We start from the raw sequence: 22,266 nt of genomic DNA, 5'->3' as shown, positions 1-22,266 counted from the left end.
GCAGCAGCTCCGAGGGGCTGGCGTTAAACTCATTGGTTCTCCAAGTAGCACCATATTAAGTGACCGTAAAGCAGATGGTTACGTACAGGTCAAGGCAGTTGTGGCTCCCTCCTTTCCCCATCTCGGATGGGATCCAGAAGATCAGGAAAACCTCTCCCAGTGTGACAAAAGGCTCCATGCAGGAATGTCATGGGAGCAGAGATGCTCCTCAGGGGATGTATGGAGGTCTGTGGATATGTCTACAGAGAAACGAGTGGGGAATAGAGAGGATAGGACAACTGTTCCCATACAATAAGTAAGAAAATTAAACTCTGACATGGCAGTTTAAAAACCAGAAAGAGGCAGTTTTTCACAGAGTAGCTGAGCTGGGAAATTTCTTGCTGCAGATGTTGCTCTTAGAAGTTTACTTTGCTTCAAAAAACACCTAGACACATTTCTGGAAGAAGAATCATTGAGGGGTAATAAATATAAAGATATGACCCTTCTCTTTGAAACTCCATTATCCATATGAAGTATTGGAGGCTGGGAAGGATGTCTGAGTGCTACATACTTGCCCTGTATTTGTACTCTTCTCCCAGCATCTGCTCTTGGACCCTAGTTAAGCTGGGCTGGTCAGTGATCTGATCCAGACACGTTGTTTTTCTCTTTTGTAAGGACTCCAGCATGTAAAAAAAAAAAAAAAAAAAGTCGTTATCATCCCCTCTTACTTACCATCCAATTTTCAAATTTCGTTGCAGAAAGATGAGCCCACATCTGCTTTCCCAGGGCCGCTCCAAAACCATTTCTGAGTAGATTGTTAGCATTGGGTTTTCCTCCAGAGCCCACCTCTCCCCCAGCCAGAGCTCTCTGATCACAAACTCAGACTGAACCACAGTGTCCTTTTATTCCAGCAGTAACAAGACCGTGATATATTGCTGACCAAACCACCACCATTGAGCAAAGCTTATGCTTGGAGACCAGCAGCTCCCGCTCCCTGGATGTCCTGAAGTACCTTTGTTATACGGTTGCTATTTAATGACTCTGCTCATCCACACACGATGCTAAAAATTGTTCTGGATCCAGTCATGCCTTGGAAACCTGCAAGTCTAACTAGGACAGCTAAACTCCAACCTGCTTTTGTTCATTCCTCCTTCCTATCATTAGTATTAATATCAACTTGTCAAGTTGATCTTGATGTACAAGGCCTGTACAGCCCTGCTTCAATGCAGGGGGGTGGGGAAAAAAAAGCATTGCAAAGTAGCACTCTTCTGTCAAGATTTGGCACCATCCTCCTCATTTCTCAGGGTACAGTAATGAAAACCCAGGGTAGCCAGCACAGTTCATTCGGGAAAATAACCCCAGTAATCTCTGGGCCTGGTGACCGTCACTCCAGCCATTAGCAGTCAGCAAGAAACATGCACTAGAAATGTCTTGTCGCTGGCTGGATTTAGGGGAGGGAAGCTGGGGAGTGTCCGTGCCGGTATCTCATATGGTTGGAAGAAAGATGAGATTTATCATCAAGAGCAGCAGCAGAACAGCACAGCCTGCTGTGTAATTGATGTGATTCCCGTTGAGGCAGGACTGGCCAAGCAGGGAACACAGCCAGAAACACAAAATGTGCTGCCCGAAGCCCAGGAGCGAATTCCCAAGACCTCACTTCTCTGAGCTGGGCTCAGAAAATGCCAGATGATGCTCTTGTCCTCTTAGCTGAATTACTTATCTCCTAAGGTCTGTTCCTCCTGCCCGCCATAACCCACTTGGAAGCGCCCGAGGAACAGCACGTAGCACCTGATGGATTTGTTAAGGAGGACACGTTGTGATCCCCACCCTTCGGTGGGATTGATTTCTGAAGGAACACGGTGCCACAGCATGGCTCCGTTTCAAGCCTTTCATAACGGATGATTATTTAAGACATCTGTTGCATCACCGCTGTGTGTGCTGGATGAGCGCTGGGCTCTGAGAGTGGGCTGTGGTTTATTTTTCCCCTTCTCGTAAAATAATAGAGCAGATATGGCTGGGGATGACATCTGCAGGCAAAACGCCGTGGTGCCACAGTCTGTGGGTGTTTGCCCAGCGCCGGCTGCCCCGGGGAGCTGCACCGAGCTGTATCACACCTTCGGGAAGCAGCGCCCACATGATTCTTCTCTTCTGGTAGAAGATACTACAAGAGTTTACTATGCCGTTGTAGAACCACTACTGACACCCCCTAAACCCCTTATCCTCTGAATCCTTACTCTACAATCAGTAAATATTAAATGGTTTTAATGCTAAATATACATTGAGCTGTGTGTTCATCGGTGAAAGGAAAGAAGCTAAGGTACAAGCTGAGATCAGATGCAGGTAACCTTCCATCCATGAACCAGAAAGGAGTGCTCAGGTGGACACATCTTCACATAAGCATCTAGAGTGAGATGAGATGGATCCTGCTTGTGACAACCTTGATTAAAAACTCAGCATTTGCCGGGGCACAATGTTGGAGCTGACCCTCGAGCGCCTCTGTACGTAGAGTAGAAAATAACCCAGTGGTGACTCAGCTGCGTCTGTTGACAAACGGGGATCTGCTTTTTCAATCAAATACAACGCCAGCCAACAGAACAAGGCCAGGGTATCCCACGCACGGCCTTTCCTTCATGGAGGAGACGTGGACCGAGGCCAGGACCAGCAGGACAGAGGAGCAGCTGGGAAGATGCCACTGTCTCCAGGTTTGTTCTCCTGAAGTTCCCACTCGCCTGTCCCAGACCAAGACCAATCTGTGGCCGCTGCTGCACCACCACTTCTCAAGCACTGGGGACGTGAGCTTGGCCTTGTCACGGTGTCAGCACCTCAGGTGCGCACAGCACGAGCTGCATGCTGCCTGCCAAAAGCCGGCCAAGGTGTCACCTTTGAGGCAACAAAAATCCACCGGATGTTTAACCACTTTATTGCCATTAACCTCAACAGCCATGAATGTATGTCTGTGAGCCTTGCCACAGGTATCCAGCTCCAACCACAGCCAGTGACCTCAGCTCTGCTGCTTCAGACAAGAAAGCCTTTGGCATAGGCAGCACAACCCCGGGAGAAGGTTCCCGTGGTGGCAGAGTGCCTGGGGACAGATCCCCACACACGCACTGCACGTAGGCTGCTGACACCGCTCTGTCCCCGTGGGACAACTCGGACAACAGCCCTTTCTGCCTGCAGCGTCTCTGGCACCAATGGTGCTGCTACCCCATGCTGTTGGAAACAGCAAGTCAAGGCACAAGGAACTATATTTACTCCCTATTTTCAGTATTACTGCTTGAAGATATTTAATAGCAGCTAGTCCTTGCAGAGTGTCTGCCTTTTGTAGTGTCAGTTCGATGAGCTCCTCTCCCTGTATTTGGGAAATGCCATTTCTTGCACATTTTGCTTTTAGCAGGGTAATAGAGTCAGGCTTCACCTCCCTGAGCCAAATAAACTGACTCAGAAACCTGCAATCTGCTTCAAAACAAAGTATTTAAGATAAAAGATATAAGCAGTAATGGAGCTGCTCAGCTCAGGAGTATAAATGCTGGAGGGTTACTCATGTGATCGGAAACCTTCTAACCTTTCTTCAGCTTTTTTTAACCCCTGCAAGCCCTGGGCAAGGCAGGCTGCAAATAAGAGCTGATGTGTCATTTCAGATGCGCTTCCACTCCAGCGTATAAACCCTGGAGCTGGGAAGTGGAAGGAGCTCTGATGCCAGCATCATGCAAGGAAGATGACGTGGAAGGGGGAGAGCCGAGAGCTCGCTCCATGGCCTCCAAAGTGCTCTTATTTCTGCTGGTTAAACAGATGCCAGCTTCGGAGAGGATTAGGTGTCATCAAGCCTGTTGGCTGCGACAACTACTCATCTCCAGCAGGTTTGGCTTTGAGATTTGCAGTTCAAAGGACATACCAGGAGTGTTCACATCCAGCACCATGTGTAGCAATTTGTCCCTGAGGGGGTTTCCCTGTTCCCAAAGAGGTGACACCCCCAACACATCCCACCCTCTGCCAGCTCAGGCTCGCACCCAGCAGACCAGCAGGTCCTTCCAAGCAGCATGGGCAGGGAGCACCAGCGCTCCCCTGAAGCCTCAGAGATACCTCCAGCAGGAACCAAGGGGAACAAGCAATAGTTAACATCAGCTCAGCATCCAAACATCAGCCTGTCCAAGCATCCCATTCCCGCAGTGGGACGTTCGTGTGGCCGCTGTGCCATGGCACACTCCCGCGGCTGAGCTTCCTGGGGCGCACGTGCTGATGGGGCCCACGAAGCTGCCACCAAGTACAGGGGAAAAAAATACAGCTGCTGCAGCCTGAGATGGGAAAAATTCCAGGGGAGAGCAGCCAGAGGAGTAAACAGTTTTGGAATGCAGCCTCAAAACCACCACTGAAAATGTATAAATTGATGGCTGACCCTCATTGAGACTACAGGGAACAGATGAAAAGCAGACCCAGGCAACTGAGAGAATTTAGGGCATTGAGAAATGCACAGAGAATCATGGAAACGACTAGAGATGAGGAAGAGATGAAGCGGGGAGTTAATAGAAAAGGCAAAGGGTGGTTGGCAAGCAGGTCTCAGAGCTGGGGTGCCCGGCAGCCGGGCTGGATGCATCAGCCTGGGAATGACCCCAAGGCACTGGGCTCATGGAGCTCAGCTCATGTGAAGCCAGAACAGCCTGAGTACTGGGGATGTTGAGCGTTCCTGTCACGGCAGCAGTTAAGCACTGGGAAGCAGAGCCCTCACCCAGAGAGATGCTAGAGAACCCCCAGTGAAGGTTCCTATGGAGATATCCCAACTGGGACTGGAAGCTGGATGCTGTCAGGAAGGAGACGGTGGACAAGCTGGATCCTGTCTGTCACCATCATCCTGTCCTCTTGAGAGGCTGCATCAGCTCCCCCAGACCTCTCATACCCCAGAGCAACTCCGGTGGAGCTGGGCACATGAGGCTGCATCACCTCCAAGGACAAGGATACAAAGGGAGGCAATGCTTTCCAAGCCTCAGAGCCAGGTTGTGTGCAGGTTCAAATCAAACCTGGAAATAATTCGCTGTCGGGCAGCCAAGGGGAGGCACTGTGGGCTGTGCACGCCAGCAGTGAGAGCGAGAATCCCTTGAAGTCCCAGCATGCGGCCTGGGGTTTAAAGGATGCTGCTGTTCACAAGCAAATCACTGCACACCGAAGGCAGTAATTACAGTAACGAACTTCTCTGTCACTGTACTGCTGGGATGCCGAGTCCTCTGGCCAATTTGCAGTAGATTTCTTCATTTGCTGCACTCCCATCATTAAAGGAGGATCTCAAAGACAAGGCTAATCAATAGGGAATGTTAAATTGAAGAGAGTTAAATCATAGGAAAATACAGAAAATTAAAACAAAGGAAGTGATAAAGGTCTTCAGGGTGCTACCAAGAGCTGCAATAGGGAAAGAAAATCCTTCCCTCTCTTACACCTCCAGTTTTTACCATCACCTTGAAGTACTTTCTTCCTGAGGACAGAGGAGGGCCTGGGTCTCTGGGTAACAGCCCTGCAGAGCTGCCTCAGTCTGCAGGGACATGTGAAGAAATGCAGCTGTCTCTTAAATAACAGGACTTGACACCAGTTGTGAATAGATGAGTGATCGTGGCTTCAGCTGTCACAGTGGAGGATCTGATTTCAAATGAAGCCCCATTCATCCATCCAGGGCCCATCATAAGGCTATTAAGGGAGCATCTGTCACAAAACCACAATGCCTTTAAATGCTTGAAAAAAGGCACAATAAAAATAAGCCTGCTTAGCTTATACACATTTCTCTGGGTGACGTGATTCTTGCAATTCTCCAGCAAAAAATGAATGATAAAAATGATGGGTAGCCAAAATACATGATGCAAGCAGAGTGAGGTTTGTTTTTCACCTTAGTGTAGAGTTTGGTTGCCTGTTTGTTTTTGCAGGCTGGCAGGGTTGGCAGGAAAGCCGGTGGCGGTGAGTTCTCCAGGGTAGCAGAGTGCAGGGCCCGGGCACACCGAGTGTCCTGCTCCGGCCGCCTGGCTCAGAGCTCTCGCTCCAGGACATAATGGAAAGCAGGAAAAGTTCCTCTGATGCCACAGGGAAAGCACCTCCAGCAGCAGGACAGGACATCTCATTCAGGCCCAGCGGGATGTGCTTTGGCAAGGAACAGAGGGAAGTGTGCTCACTACCGCATCGGTGTGACTGCTCATCAGGACTAAACCCACACTACTCCATGTTAAAAAAAGATCATATTTAGCTAAATGGAAAGAGAAAGTCAAGCTTACACATCATGGCTGTCTTTGCCCCTCTGCTCCACTCTGGTGAGACTGCCCTGCAGTGCTGTGTCAGTACGGGAAAGACATGGACCTGCTGGAGAGGGGCCAGAAGAGACGCAGAAATGATCAGAGGTTGGAACGGCTCTGCTGGGAGGACAGGCTGAGAGAGTTGGGGTGTTCAGCTGGAGAAGAGAAGGCTCCAGGGAGACCTTATTGCGGCCTTTCTGTACTTAAAAGGGGCCGATAAGAAAGATGGGGACAGACTTTTTAGCAGGGCCTGTTGTGATAGGACAAGAGGTGATGGTTTTAAACTAAAAGAGAGGAGATTCATATATAAGGAAGAAATGTTTTACAATGAGAGTGATGAAACACTGTCCCAGGTTGGCCAGAGAGGTGGTGGATGAACCATCCCTGGAGACATCCCAGGCCAGGCTGGACGGGGCTCTGAGCAACCTGAGCTGGTGAAGATGTCCCTGCTCATGGCAGGGGTTGGACTAGATGAGCTTTGGAGGTCCCTTCCAACCCAAACCATTCTGTTATTCTATGATTCTATCTCATGTGAATGGTTCCAGCTCATATGTACTTGCACTCACTGGTAAACTCATACTCGCCAGGGACAGCGCAATGTCTTTTCCTTCCCTACAACTGCACACCTCCTCTTACCACCCTTTATTCTCTGCAAAGCTGCCATCCTTTGGCTGACAGCTGAATGGGTACGGGGAGTTCCTGCCCCCTGCCCATCACCTGCTGCTCTGCTGCCTCTTTGGGCAGCACCCAGGCTGCCAGAAGCGCAGAGATCCCAAGGGCAAGAGCACTGCTCATGCACAGACCTGCTTTATTATATTCACAGTATATTGAATGCATCTCATGTGCATTACGTTGATGCTCCTGGAGCGAGAGGCAGGCACTTAGACCTTGTAATGCACATCAAACCCCCTTTAAGAGGAACTGGAGTGTCTGCATGCAGCTCAACAGCAGTGAGAAAGACTTTACTGCATGACACAGCTCTGTGTTTATAATTCATACCAAATTGTAATCCAAATTCCTCTTTTCTTTATAAATTATATTTAGTTGGGCTGAGTTGTTTTGAAAAACTATCTTGAATACAGATGAAAAAATGGATTGTGGTCGTATGTGCACAGCTGTTGGGTTCCTCTACAAAAACATTTCCCATTGAAAAACAGGACTTCCTACCCAGAATTTCAGCATATGGAGTCATTGCCTATGTTCCTAGATTTTAAGCCTAAAGCAGAATAAGGGCAAATATTTTTAAAGTATCCAAGTGTTTTAGAAAGCTAAATCTCCCCTCCACCCCTCAAAAAAAACCCCAATTTAAACTCCTAGATTATCACCGTCTAAGCGGGCCCCTGGATTTTGTCCAAGTGCTGCATCTCCCGCAGTCCCAGCCCTGTGCTGGGGTTCAAACCGAAGTGGTGACTCACTCGGGCAGGTTCATCTCCCTTGATCTGAGTTGACTGAAAGCAAAGCATCTCGCTGGAGAAAGCTGCCCCGTCTTCCTCCCTTCCCAGCAGCCAGAGAGGCATCTCCCAAAGGTGACTTGCCCTGTCTGTTCTGGGAGCAAGATCTATATGCTCCAACCTCTTATCTGAATAAACCCTTGCAGAGAAGCATGTGTGCATACAGCATCCAGCATGATGGACCGACTGGGACCTTTGTCCCTCAGGGAATAAAAACAGCAAGTAATATTAAAACTGTGTATTTTCACAGATTGCAGTCAGGGCTCACAACACACACACACTTAATTTCCTGCTTTCGGTTCACTATCAGATTTTATGCTTAGGTTAGTGGGCTTGTTAACATTTCTTCTTCCCCAGAATAGGATTTTTTTTCCTTTAACTACAATACATTCAGCCATGAAAAATGAGATTGAAAAAGATTAATAGGACGCTGAAGGATTCATCTGAGATTGACAAAGATTAGTGTCTTTCTTACTCTTATCTGTTTTCTTTTTCTTTTCTCTTTTTCTCTTAGCTACCTAGACAGCTTAGATCGAATCGGAGCTGCAGACTACCAGCCCACGGAGCAGGATATCCTCCGAACCAGGGTCAAAACAACTGGCATCGTAGAAACCCACTTCACGTTCAAAAACCTCCACTTCAGGTTAGTCTAAAACTGCGTGTACCGGTAAATTTTCCGGGCATCTGTTTGTCATAGTGTTTCCCCATAGTTCCCAAAGGAGAAATTGTTAAATTGCTGGTTAACGCATGGATGGCTCCCACTGCAGAGGACCCGGCATTTCAGGGAGTCAGCAATATGCAGTGTTTGCAATCTTGTCTTGAAAATCACTGCCTTTAACATAGATGTTTATGGTACCTTATTCTAACGCAAACGACACCTCTTTGTTAGGAGGTATAATATGAGATCGGCCCCAAGTCTGATCGAGCTCATAAATGTAAAAATATTTGGTCAAATCTTTTCTCTAAAGTAAGTCAGTGATGTGTGGTTAGTACTGTATATTGACCTCATGATGCCAGCCAGTAGAGAGAAGACAGAAAGCCACACACAAACAGTATTTAGAACATATAAAACTCAAGAGTGTGCCGTCTCCACCTGCACAGACCCCTTGGGACCCAACATGCTGCCAAACGTCTCCCACGAATCCCCACATCCCCACCTGCAACTGCTCCTCCTGGTCCTCCTGGGCTCCAGGCTCTGGAGGAGAAGACCAAGACAGTGGTGAAAGACCAGTTGCTTTGTGTTTGGAGCCTTCCAGGGACCATATGGTCATAAAAAAATGCCAAGTATGCTAAAGTTTCTCCATAACTAAGAAAGAGTGAGTGCTGATGTTCCTCTCCTGTGCCGTAGGCTCTTCGATGTCGGGGGCCAGCGGTCAGAACGCAAGAAGTGGATTCACTGCTTTGAGGATGTCACAGCGATCATTTTCTGTGTCGCACTGAGTGGCTACGACCAGGTGCTCCATGAAGATGAAACCACGGTGAGTCTAACTGGGTCTTGGAGGCCCAAACACTTCTTTACGGGATACTGCGTAGCCAGCAACAGCTCAGAGCTCGCCGAATGCTCACTGGGGTGCTACAATAATGTGCTTTTGTTAGTCACTCCCCCTTGACAATGAAATCCTGGGGAGATCTGTCCTCCTCCACAGTCTTCAAAATCAAGTGCTGCAAGCCCAGGTAATGCTTCCTCGCACTGGTAAAGTTACAGTGTTTTATTTCTTTTTTTCTAGCTGACGTATGTGTTTCAAAGTGTATTAATGTGAGCCTATATCCAAAAAGAGATATAGCTAGGTGGGCTTTTAAAACAAATGTGAGGGACTGTTCACGCCATGGTGCAGAGGTGCAGGATGGCCATGCACACCCGAGTCAGGCTCAGTCCAGGAGTATAACCTATTTCTTCAGGCTCCAGAAATTCATTTTCTTGAGTGAGACTGGCACTGTTTGATTCCTCGGGTAATTTGCTCTAGGTGAGCTTTTATGACTTCCCACTGTGACATTAGGCTCAAAATACCATCTGGAAATAAAGCTAGTGAGGACCTGTGTGCTCCCTGATATTAGAATGCAATTAATACAAGTGAATTAAATACACAGAAACGATGCAAGACGACTCATTACTGTATTCTGGCCGTTCGTTCACTATGGCAAGGATGCATGCTTTTGGGAGTAATGAGAGCTGTGGCAGGCACCCAGTTGCATTTGTCTAACGAAAAGGAATCAGAGTCCACATCCAGTCTTGGTAATGATTAATCCATGTTCAGTCTGCAGCAGCACGGAAGGTCTGTCCTGCCAGCTCTGTCTCTCTGAGGGTCTTTATTCTCCTTCTGGTAAGGATGTCTGGCTTGCAGAAAGCTGTCGATGAGGAAGGAATCGAGGGAAAGATCGTTGTTTGGTATCTGTTGTCTCTTCTCAAAAAGACTGAGGGGGCTGTGGTTTCTGGCCTTTTCAAGCCATATCTATGAGTTCTGGCAAACTGTTTGATGAAGTCACCTGTTCGTTTGGGTCTATTGATGCCAGAATTTGGGGTGATATTAACATCATAACTGTGTGTCCCTCCAGACTGACTGAGACACCCTACACCCTCTCTTGACCACTTATTTATAATCCTCAGTTGTCACCTCCCTCTGACCCTGGCTCTGATATGCTCGAGGATGCTCAGTCCTGTAGGATTTACTGGGAAGGAACCAAAAATCTCCTGACGTGATTTGAAAAACTCAGCCATTAGCTCAATGCCACTGAGCTCTGCAGCTGGGCAGGGGAAACACACCCAGAAGATGAAGAAGGATGTGCAGGGAGAGGGCAGAGCCAGGGGGCAAGGAGCGATGCTGCAATCTGAGCATAGAGCAAGGTGCTCTGTCGGTATAACTTGGGCTGTGACACTCAAACCTTGAATCCAAAGGCAGCCTTTAATACAGGTCAGCTTTGGGCACTCGTCTACACAATCCTATGATTCAAAGCCACGGAGCGTGAAATGGAAGGACCTGAATGCCAGTGCCATTTTTTTAAATGTCAGCCTTAACTCAGCTCCTCTGAGACGAAGGTTACAGCATCTCCCTGAAGTGCCCTGCTGCAGAAACTAGGATTTTTGCAGCTCCAACTTCGCTCTTGCTTTCCGGACGCCAAGAGCAAAGTTGGAGCTGCATTCTGGTGCAATGCTGACATTTGCTTGCGATTTCAGTCCCTATTCACAAAGCAGTTTCTGGGGATGCTGAGCAACAGGAGGGCAGAGGCAGCTGCTCTTCATTTACACATTCAGCGTAAACAGGGAAAAGATTCGGCATCGCCTGCACGACGCCCTCGCCTAACCCAAATAAACAAACCTGAGTGAGGCCAATGCAAACAAGAAAAATTGACAGTGTCAGATCTTGTCTGCCCTATTATACCCCCAGCACAAATGGCAGGTGGAAAATGCAGCACTCACAGACTCGGTCCACTCCTGACTGGACCCGCAAGCACTCGGTCTCCTCCCTGCTAATGTGGTCCCTCTCCAAAAATCCAGCAGTAAAAGCAGCATCTCTTCAGTCAGCTGATTTGCCGTCTGTCTGCATCCGTCACATCTGCTGGCTTTAATGACGTAAATCAGCTTTTATTGCCTCTCACTTAGAAAACACAAAGAGGAGGCAGCTGAGAGAGTGAGCTGGTTGCTGCGCCTCCATCTCCATTTTCTATAGAGATGCTTACTACAGTCCAGGCACTTCCAGGTGTATTAAGCCACTGAAGGTTTGGGGGCTGTACAGATGTCTCTGTGAGTATAAAAAGACTTGTAGAGCTTTCATTGCTGCATGGAACCATGAGAGGGAAAGAGCTCTACTGCATCTCAGGTGCCCAGAAAACCGCTTGCAAAGCTGGGTGCGTAGGGAGAACAGCTTTTCCTCGTGTGCTTGGCTCCCCATTGACAAGATTTCACAGGGGCTTTTTGCACTTCTGTAAGTCAAACCTCACTTCAGGCGGATGAAACTGCAGTTCAAGTAAATTCAGCCCAACACGGAGCAGGGCCTTGCCTTGCTAAGCCCAGCTGGTGTGGGACCCTTGGGACTAGCCTAGTCTTAGGGCCAGCTTGTCTCACTGAAAGCAGCTCACAAACAACAGGTTTACTGTGAATCCTTTCAAATGAGACTGAGCAAAGAGCTGGTTGAACAAGGCTGGATGAATCACCCCCTGAGCTGTCCCTGCCCTTAAAAGTAAAGTGCAGTTTTATGCTCATAAAGTTTTTTTGGGGTGTATTGCACTCTTTGTTTTAAAAGACTGAGGACCCATCCTCGTACGGCAGCTAAAAGGGCTGTTGTGTGCAAAGCCATCACTCCCTGAGATGAGGTAGTCTTCTATAAGCAATATATTTTCTCTCCAGTTCCCTGCCACAAAGAGCAACAAGGCAGGAGTCAAGGAAAGCAAATACTTCTCTATGTCTGGATCAGAAAAAGGTAAATAAAATTAAGAAAACTTTCTGCATCTGCGATTTCTAGGCCCATACATGCATAAAGACCATGCTTTGCATAGAAATCCTCGGTGCTGTTGAATCCAGCCTCTCCCACTGCCCCCAACACCTTCTTACACCGCTTTTAGTGAATTTAAACTGCTTCCCTGTGTGGCTGGCTCCCAGAGGAGAGGAGCAAACCTCCAGGGAAATTCAAGCAGCACCTTCACCAGCCTCACTGCTGCCAGCCACAGCCCACAGCTAGAGCTGAGGCAAAATTACACCCTCTGCCCAGCCCATCCAATGCACAAGACACTGTCTCCGAGGTATTACACCTGCCTCTGCATCTGCCTTTAGCGAGGAGCTGCAGGGCTCTCTGCCGTATTTGTGCACAGTGGGAACATCCTGCCTTAACTAACTGAGCAACTCCATGGATTATGTTTTTGCATAATGAGGCTATTTTGTCTCATTTGTGACTTATCCTTATGTTTTGTAAGCTGCTGTTACAGGAGGAAAAGCCTCAGATCTGTAATCTGGGAGGAGAGAGGTACAGCACTCTTGTTAATCGGTAAAACGGAGAAGATGATTAACAAAGGTAGATTTGCATTGTTCCTTCTAAATGGAATTCCTAATGGAATTTTTTAAAAGACAGCAATAGCATAGCACCTGTGGTGGGAACTGAGACTATCCTCTTTGGTTTTTAGCTCGCCAATTCAAAGGAGTCATGGCAAGAGAGGGAAACGTTCATGCTGCACATTGCTGCCTCTGAAACTAAGATATTTAGGTCATCCATATCTAGCCAAGACATGCAAGTATTGTTCGTGTCCCCATTGTGGACACGGGATGGGTTGAAGGCTCTGTGCTGGTGACCCTTGGTGTGCATTAGTGTTGGCCTGTTCGTTCCTATTTCACTGCATGACCTGGTTAGCGTGCTCTCTCTGCTGTCATTGGGCAAGGAAAATCGAATTGCAGGGCTCAGAAATTGCCTTAGGAGTGATAAAGCAAGTGGAAGTGGCTCAGACATCATAGGAAATGTAAGCAGGAGGGGGAATATGGAGATTCTGTGCTTAGGATAACCATCAGCATCCTTATAGTTTGCGTGACAGCACTTATTCACCAAGAAAAAAGAAAAAAAAAAGATTGAATCAGCTGTGTATTGCAGAAATAACCAAGTCTCCTCCCATGCTCTGGTGGAAAAAAGATGGGTTTTATGAGCATGTTTCTGCCTGGGCAGAGTCTTGAGCGCAGCATTCTTTATCCCTTACGCTCAGCAGAAAGCTGCTTGCCCTTCACAATAGCAATGGGAAGAGGGTTGTGCAGTGGCATCTGAACTCAGCTATAAGCAATTCTGTCTCTTGTTCTGTGCAGGAAAAGTTAACTGGACTTCAGATTTGTATGGGTGAATGGTTTTTGCCTTGTAACTTGGCTGCTGGGGCTGCTTTCCTTGCTGGGGAATAAAATATTTGCAGGCATGGGGATCCAAACTATGGATTTTGAAATAGGAAGTGACATTAAGAAGCCAGTGTTTTGAGAGCCCTTCCCTTAGTGATAGACCCAACATAAAGTAGGACAAAGCAGCACAATGAGTCCAAAAGCAGGTGAAGTAATTTCTATCACTTCGTATAGAAGTATGAGCAGTGTAATCTTCAAAGCCTCCTAGCAGAGCAGGCACATCTGTCCCATCACAGCAGCGCAGGTGCTCCTGAGACGGGCCCTGGGGAAGCTTTACGGGACTAAAAGGGTCTTTCGCTGTGGATTCACTGGTAGAAGGGGGATTATTTGGAGGCTTTAACTTCTGACTCCTCATTTAGCAGCAGCCTGGCCTTTTACATGTGGTACCTAGAGACAGCATCCCCATCCTCATGCCTCAGCCAGAGCCTGCCTGAGCTGTTGCAGGGTTCCTGCAGACATCTAGTGAACAAATAACGGTTGGGAAGGGGAAGGAAAGGGAAGCAGTGGGGCATTGCTGGTGTTAGCCAGCACCAGGACAGCTTGTGTCCATGCACGGGCTCCCAGGAGCCCTCCTGGGATGCGATGGCATTTCCCCCGTGGTACCCAGGTTTGGCACCAGGAGCATCCGTACCTGCTCACCGGGACGTTGCTCCTCACCTCTGCCGCACACAGAAAGCGGTTCCTTGCTTTTGAATCATGTCTTCTTCTCTTTAGTGATGGGGAAGGAAAAGGTGGATTTTGAGATCAGAACCTTTCCCTGGTAAATAAGGAAGAGTGGGCAGAGTGGTGGTTATATTTGCTCAGCTGGGGGAAAAAGCAACACATAGAGACCAGAAAGCCAGGTCAGGCAGCCTTAGGGAGCTTCAAAACTTGTTTCTGGAATCTGAAAGGAATGGAGGGTTTTTATTGTAACTCTCATTTTGTACAAGGATGTATCATTTTGTGCTCTGCGTATGTTGTGGTTACGGCTGGATGCTAAAAGTCACTGTTTCTTGGGAAAACACTCTCATTTCTTAACAGGTATTAATTAACACAAATTAATCAAACCGCATAAGCAAAGCAGAAGGATTTCTGTAGGATTCTTACGTAGTCTTGCTACTGTAGGAAAGTCAGCTTCACCTAGCCACAAAGCCCAGCTTGGGAGAAGTCCTCAGCTTCTATTTCCTAACCAAAACCCATCTCGCCCATCGCGGTTGCCGTGCCACGAGGCGCAGTCGCACACGGCTGCTCCCCGCAGTGTGGCTTGGGCTGGCGAGGGCAGCCTGGTAAGTACAGGGAGCTCCAGGCCGACGGCTGCTGCAGATGAGGGATTGGTTTAACCCACCAGCAGCATTCATGTGTTTCTCTCTGCTTTTATTTTAAATCAGCAAGGGTGATAAAAATGTCATAAAACATGTTCTATGAGGGACTCTGCTTAAAAAATGGTTAATTTTATTTGCATTCTGTTCCCCTGACCGCCCTCCGCTTTCTTCTCTCCTCTCAAAGGCTTTGGGTAGACAAGGATCTTCTGTACAAAACCTTTGCAGTTTTCTACATGGGTACAATTTTGACACCACAAATAGCAAAGAGGAGCTTTGCTCTGGGGCTCCCACACCAGCCAGCACAAAACGGGTTAGCAAAAAGCAGCACGTAGACGTGGGATGGTCCAGATAAGCAACATCTTGCAAGTGAAACCCAATAAGTAAATGCATTTTTACATCTGTACCTGATCACTTCTTACAGTGCATGGTGGGGAGGTGCTCGGTCATTTCCACACGTGTGGTATATGGTACAGCAAATCGCATGCATCTTCCTTCACTCTGGGTCAGACTGGATGTTTCCTTCATCCACAGAGCCACTTTTATCTAAATAAAACATTCAGCAGCAGCTAAAGTATATCAATGAAAAGGAAAGTGTTAATCAATAAAGTGCTGGGCTCAATTATGCTGCCAGCACAGGCATGAAATGGAGCGGGAGAGGGGTGAAAGCCCCCGGCTCTCTCCTGCACCACACCGAATTTCTAAGTCCAGGAGCAAGGGGGGAAAAATGCTGCACCTGCCCCCCAAAAAATCCTCCGGCAACGAGCCTGTGCAGCCCTGTTCTCTCCAGCGTCTCTCCTGCGGTCGCTGTCACCAGTCTTGTATGCGGCCTGGCGGGACTGGGGAGTGCTGTCCCAAGGAGATGCCGCTGGGAAAAGCCGAGGAGCCGGTCTGGTCTGTGCTGGGCTTTGCCTTTGCTGCTTCGTCCTCGCCGCGCCTGCTCCGCGCTGCTCCCGGCTCAGAGGTGGCCACGCGACACATCGCCAGCCTCGGCACCTTCGCAGCCTTTCCTCGGCCGTCTGACCTTATCTAGCCAAACAAAGGCCAAAAAATGAGCATTTGAGAGACCAACCAAATTTGGCAGGTATGAAGCTTCTCTTGAACGGAGAAAAAAAAAAAAAAAAGTTGAGAGTTGAAAGCAGCAGGGAACATGACACTTGGTTGACTTTGCCGTGAGCTCTTTCCACCACCATAAAACCATGTGGCGGATCTCGCAACTCTCTAACTGGTCTGGTTTTTTTGCTCCTCTTATCTTTTTCCTTTCCTGTGTCTTTTTTGCATGACCTATAACCAAAGCACTGACTTCTCGCTGTGTGTGCATTTGAACGTATGGCTCTTCTGCTGGCGAGTAGTAATGTTCTAGAGGCATGAGCTAACATCAGTCGTAGCTGCCTGACTTCTAGTCTGGTTGTTCTTAGATGCCCTTCGTTACATTTCTTCTTTTTATACTATTTCCTCTTCCTTTTTCACTTTTTTTCCTCTCTGCCAGACACTTTGTGTTGAGCCATCTCCCAAGAGAACTAAAAAAAAATTTAAAATTAAAATCCCAACAACAGACAACACTACTAAACAAAATAACAAAACATGGCAAAGGTCATGGCAAGGTCATTTCCAAAATTATGTCACCTTGATATCTGCTTCCAACTCTAGATTAATTCAAGGATCTACCAGTCCTTGGTTAATGTATCCAACCAGTTGTGTGCCACACACACTCAAGAAAGTAAAAAAAAAAAAAAAAAAAAAAAAAAAAGAAAACATTTTAGAAAATCTGCATGAGCTACACCAACACCTAAATCTGATCAAGGGGCAAAAGTAACTCCCCATCCATGCATGGTGCATGATGATTTCTGTGAGCTGGGATCCTGTAAATTATATGCTATGCAAAATCAAAACAGCTCTGTATAGTTAAATGCCCTTAAGTTACTAATTGTATGTCAAATGTTATAGGGATTGCATCTGTGTATGTATATGTTCAGCTGTATGTATACATAAATTTATTATGTATATGGTAGCTTTTTTTTTGCTTTCCTCCTTAATTTAGTTGTTTTAGATTTCCCTACATGTTGAACGTCCCCGAGTCGCTGTCTGTGGCCTGATGTGATCTCTCCTTTCTGTTGCAGAACCGCATGCACGAATCACTGAAGCTTTTTGACAGCATCTGCAACAACAAATGGTTCACAGAAACATCTATCATCCTCTTTCTAAACAAGAAGGACATATTTGAGGAGAAAATTAAGAAATCTCCACTGACTATCTGCTTTCCTGAGTACACAGGTAATGAGACAGCTGGCTGTACAGGAATGCGTAGCGAGGGGATCACGGAGCGTTTCCCATCCAGGCTGATGCTGTGGTGATTCACAGGCCATGAGGCTAAAGATGTGTAGCTACAGCTCCCATTCACTTCCCTGCAAGTTTTATTTCAAGAAATGCCCTAGGATCACCCCCGCCATGTTCAGTGGTCCACGTAAAGCGTGAGGATGTCTTAAACCCAAGTTCTTTGCCAGCAAAGGGCCAGCAGTGCTGGGCAGGGTGTTTGGTCTCTGCTTCACAGGTGGTTTTGATGCCAACACCCGCAGTGGGGCTGGCAGAACTCTCCCTAAACTCGCGCCTGGATTCCCAGCATTGCTCAGGGACATGAAACCTCTTGCAGGTCTCTCAAAAAGGTACGGTGAGCTTAACCATTACAAATGGGTAGCCGGTCTCCAGGAGACCAACGTACAGGGTTTGTTAGGCTGTCCTCAGCTGAGTCCAGCTTTGCTGTTTCACAGCCCATCACCTTCTCTCTGAGTCCTGGCTGACTATGATGAGGATCCCTCGGCAGTTCCCGGCCACCACCCTCTGCGAGACCCCGAGGGGCTGCAGGACCAGCCCGCCAGCTGCAGACAGCAAGTCCCACCGCTTGGCTCTTTCAGCTCAAGCTGCACATTTTTATCACATTACTTTAGGAGGTCCCCAGTTTCGCTCTGAAGCTCGCCGACATCACCCATCTGGACATGAAAACACTTCCAGCTAAATGCAGATAGAAAATAAGGCACTTCGTTTTCTCGTCCACTGGCCACCCACATCTCTCATCCCATGGTGCAGGCAGGGAAAAGCCGTGGCACGCCATGCCCCAAGCTTGGCTAGGGAGAAGGAGGCCTTCCTGATCCTTAGAGATCCGAGCAGACTCTGCAACAGGGCAGCGTGTGAGAAGCCCTCGCTTCTGCTGGCTGCTGGCATCTGACCTGCTCATGATGAGAATACATCATCCGTGCAAAGGCTGCAGCTGCACCCCGCCGCTTCCCACTGCATCTCGCCACCTTCCACAAACCCTCATTACCATTCCAAGACGGCTTAAAAATAAACTTTTATCATCATGAATTATTTAAGCTCACTGGAGACATCCCGATGAATCAAGCCAACAGACAGAGAAGCAGATCTCTTTGTCAGGAAACACAGTTGTGAACCAGGAGTACCAAGAGTGTCACATTTCTGGGCAGGCCAACAAATTATTAACCAGAGCTTCCTATCTCTGAGCACTTGATTTTTCACTGTGAATAGGCAAAAGCGATCCATCATTGCTGCTTTGGGCTGAATGGTCTGTGACTATGGAGCTCGACGACTCCATCTGAATTCAGAAGAGCCTCTGCAGGCTTCCTCTCTGGGGACGGTTTGGATGTTTGTCACTAGCAACACGTTTCAGCCATCTACTCAGCTGCTTGGTCCAGACAGAACCAACATATTCCTGACATGTTTGTCTAAAAAGATCTAATCATGGAAATTTCACAGTCTCTACGGTTGAAAGCTCACAATAATGCCAATCTCAAATTTTTCTGGTTGCAAATTAGATTGCTGCTTGCCATCTTTTGGATGGCTTGTAGAGCAGCTCCTCACAATCCTCTTTACAGCAGCGCTTCTATATACAGGAAGATTTTTATCATCCAGTCTTTCTTTTTCCCTTTTCTCCATGAAGGAAACCTGCACCTTTCACTCCTTCCTGATCACATTTTGTGGACCTGGCTTTGTGGATCTTCACTGAAGTCTCCCATTATCCCACTCTGAAATAATATCTTTACATGTCCCTGATGGCAGAGAGACTAGAACAAGAAGGGATCTCGGTTTGGAGATAACTTTTCCTTCTCAAGCTACCCCAGCCCAAGGGAGGAGTTCAGGGGGAGTCAGACCCTCGTACCCCCTCTCAGCTGACTATGCCGAAGAAAACAAATACAGCTTGTTTCTGGAGCACTTCAGCCCCAGGGGAACCAAACCATTCCTCTCCAAATCTCAGAGAACTCCAAAGATGTTCTGAATTCCTTTAAGGTGCTGTTCTGGAAGCTGGGAGTTATCACAATGCCAGGGACCCTCTGCAGGCCTCTTTTCTCTCTCGTGCCATTGGAGAGGGCTGGAAATCTGAAGGCTGAAAGTCCTCCCACTGATCCAACAGGCATCTGAAACAGAACTGAAGAATATTGCACCCCAAGGTGTTCAGCAATGCTGTTAAAAGTTGGAAGGTAGCTCATACTAACATTAAGCCAGACTTTAGACCCAAGCAAACACTTAAGCTTGCTCGCCCATGCCTTGCTGGCCACGGCTGGGAGGATGAAGCCCTTGTGGCCTTATGAAAAAGCAGCATTATTAGAAAGCAGCCCTGGAGTTAAAAAGAATTATTTGATGAAAGCCTATAAATCAAACAAGCGGACTTTCAACGTCACAAGTTGGTTCCACAGAATGCTTTTAATAAAATTAAGTTCCTGATGTCCATTAGTTCTGCTGACAGGGAATTATTAGAAGACTGCATCCACAAATTTGCTTGCTATATGCTGGAGCACTGACTGTTTCCATCCCCTTAATTCACTCATGCTTTTAACTAATCCACAATACTTAGTGAAACAGCAGCAGAATCCAGGGCATGTTTTAAACCAAGCTGCCATTACTGATTCCCTGCTTTCCCAGGAGGAATCCAGCATCTAAATCCTCATGCCTTTGAACAACCAGCTTCCCTTTCATAAAGTACCCACCTGGTGGTGCGCAGCATGTGAATCTCTTCCCAAACTCTTTACACAGGTTTTCATGCAAGAACCTGCTTCCAGCAAACATTTTGCTTGTCTTACTTCAAGCATAATCTTAGGTCTCATGGTCTTCATGAGTTTGTTTCTTCAACTAGTGATGCATGTATAGAATCATAGAATGAATTTGGTTGGAAAAGACCCTCAAGATCATCGAGTCCAAGCATTAACCCAACACTGGCACCAACCCATGTCCCTAAGAACCTCATCTATGCGTCTTTTAAACCCCTCCAGGAATGGTGACTCCACCACTGCCCTGGGCAGCCTGTTCCAATGCCTGACAACCATTTCCATGAAGAATTTTTCCTAATATCCAATCTAAACCTCCCTTGGCACAGCTTGAGGCCATTTCTTCTCATCCTATCGCTTGTTAATTGGGAGAAGAGGCCAACCCCCCTTTGCTACAACCTCCTTTCAGGTAGCTGTAGAGAGTGAGTATGTATATGTGAGTGCAAGTGATTTCCCAGATCAGCTGCCTTCAACCACAGCAAATCTCGAGTCCAAGTAAGCTCCTCTTCAGCAGATAACATTTCCCATCAGTGAAGCATCGTGAAGGGATCCAAGAGCACTGGTGGTGTGACCAAGGTAGAGACCACGGAGGCTCGGGGGCTCTGGTACTGCTGAAGGGCTGTACTCCAGGCTAGCCAGAGAAACTGAGCTAAACCGAGCTCATCCAGGCTAAGCAGGTGCCGGCGTGGAGCTGTGTGTGGCCAGACCAGAAAGGATCTGCTCATTTGTGTGGTGCTCTCAAGCTTTTTTAGCACAAAGCCTGATGGTTAATCAGGTTTGGCACAGACGTGTCTATGCAAGAAGCTCCTCGTGGTGTGATTTTAGCCACAGCTCTAACAGAGGGTACTGGCATCCAAGTTCCTCAAAAAGAGGGACATTTTGTATTAGTTTTCTGCGGGGGTTTTTTTGAGAGAACCCCACTTTGCCCTGTAACAGAGGCTGGATCTTTTCATGTCCTTTTCTCTAAGTGATTCAGGGAAAGGAGGGCACAGTTACCAATACTGCCCTCAATCCATGGACATTTTTGCTCCTCTTTTCTATCAAAAGCTGAAACTTTAATCAAAAAATCTAAAAATGGAAAAAAGCTAGGCCTTTGCACCAGGTCAAACACTTCCTGCATTCTTGGCGGGTCTTCTCTCTTTTTCATCAGCATTATTTCTTCTGGTTTCCCCATCATAGCCTGTTTGACACTCGGTTCCCTCACCCATTTCATCTCTATACACTATAAAGAGCAACTCAGAATAAAAATACAGCTGAGCTGACAGTCGGAGAACATCTCCTTCTTGCAGCAATCCTGGCTGGTCACAGTGCCTGTCCCCGAGACTGCCACTGGTTGCAGCAGCCCCGTACAAACTCGCCATGTCCCTACAACGGGGCTCTTGCAGGCATATCCGATGGATTTAGGGTTACGGGATCACTTTGACCCACTCTTTTTCCTTTTGTCTCAACTCTCACAGGCCCCAGCTCTTTCACAGAGGCGGTGGCTTACATCCAGGCTCAGTATGAGAGCAAGAACAAGTCCCCCAACAAGGAGATCTACACGCACATCACCTGCGCCACCGACACCAACAACATCCAGTTCGTCTTCGACGCCGTCACGGATGTCATCATCGCCAACAACCTGCGGGGATGCGGACTCTACTAAGGCCCTCTCCTCCCCTCCTCACACGCGCCTGGGATCATCATCCAGTCCCACGGACAGGTCCTCTCTCTCTCTTTTTTTTCCTCCTCAGAAGATGATGAGGAAGAAATAAATCCCTCCTCCTGTCCCAGAAAACTTTGCAGCGAGTTCTGCTTTCCCCAGGCCTGTTTTATTTTATTTTAGTTTATTTTTGGTTCATTCCCTTGCTGCCTCGTTCTACTCCTCCGTTTCGATTCACAGCACTGTAGGGGGAGCTAACGCGTTGCCCACAAAGTGCTTTTCAACTGCCAAAAGACAAAAATACTTCAGTTTAAAAAAAAAAAGAAAAAAGAAAAAACTCAAAGCCTTAAAATACTAGTCAGCAACAGTGTAGTTTGGAACCAAAACTTTTCTTGTCTGTGAAATTAAGGGATATTTTTAATTCTCCTGGTTATTTATCCTCTTTTTGTAAATACTATTCCTTTGGGAAGTGCTAGGTAGAACATGACCATTTTGAGGGTACCTTACGGCTCCAGTTCCTACCCCAGAGCCAGAGGGGTCAGTGTTGAATGCAACCACCACACCTTGAATTTGTTTATTCTCCTTTTTTCCAGACAGCTATTTGAACAAGTAAATCAGCCAGATTCAGTTCTGCTGGTGTCTGAGTGAGAGGGACACTGTAAAAAAACCTACTAAGCCTTATCTAAAAGCATTCATTACCAGTAACAGTTTTACCTCAA

At 47.4% G+C, this 22,266-nt stretch overlaps 1 protein-coding gene across 3 annotated transcripts in view; it reads left to right on the top strand.

Moving 5' to 3' along the window:
- The window catches only part of GNAO1 (G protein subunit alpha o1), a 130,712-nt gene extending 109,162 nt beyond the window's left edge, over window positions 1-21,550 (top strand). For all 3 annotated transcript variants that reach the window (XM_065640658.1, XM_065640659.1, XM_065640660.1), the window contains 4 exons: window positions 8,208-8,336; window positions 9,042-9,171; window positions 16,972-17,125; window positions 21,363-21,550. In XM_065640658.1, coding sequence (XP_065496730.1) covers window positions 8,208-8,336; window positions 9,042-9,171; window positions 16,972-17,125; window positions 21,363-21,550 — 601 coding nt within the window. The remainder of the gene's footprint in view (window positions 1-8,207; window positions 8,337-9,041; window positions 9,172-16,971; window positions 17,126-21,362) is intronic.
- The last annotated feature ends 716 nt before the right edge of the window (window positions 21,551-22,266 follow it).

This window comes from Caloenas nicobarica, chromosome 9, assembly GCF_036013445.1.
Source record: "Caloenas nicobarica isolate bCalNic1 chromosome 9, bCalNic1.hap1, whole genome shotgun sequence".
Taxonomy (NCBI): Eukaryota; Metazoa; Chordata; class Aves; order Columbiformes; family Columbidae; genus Caloenas; species Caloenas nicobarica.
Note: the sequence above shows the minus strand (reverse complement) of the source record. Positions and strands in the feature narration are given on the sequence as shown.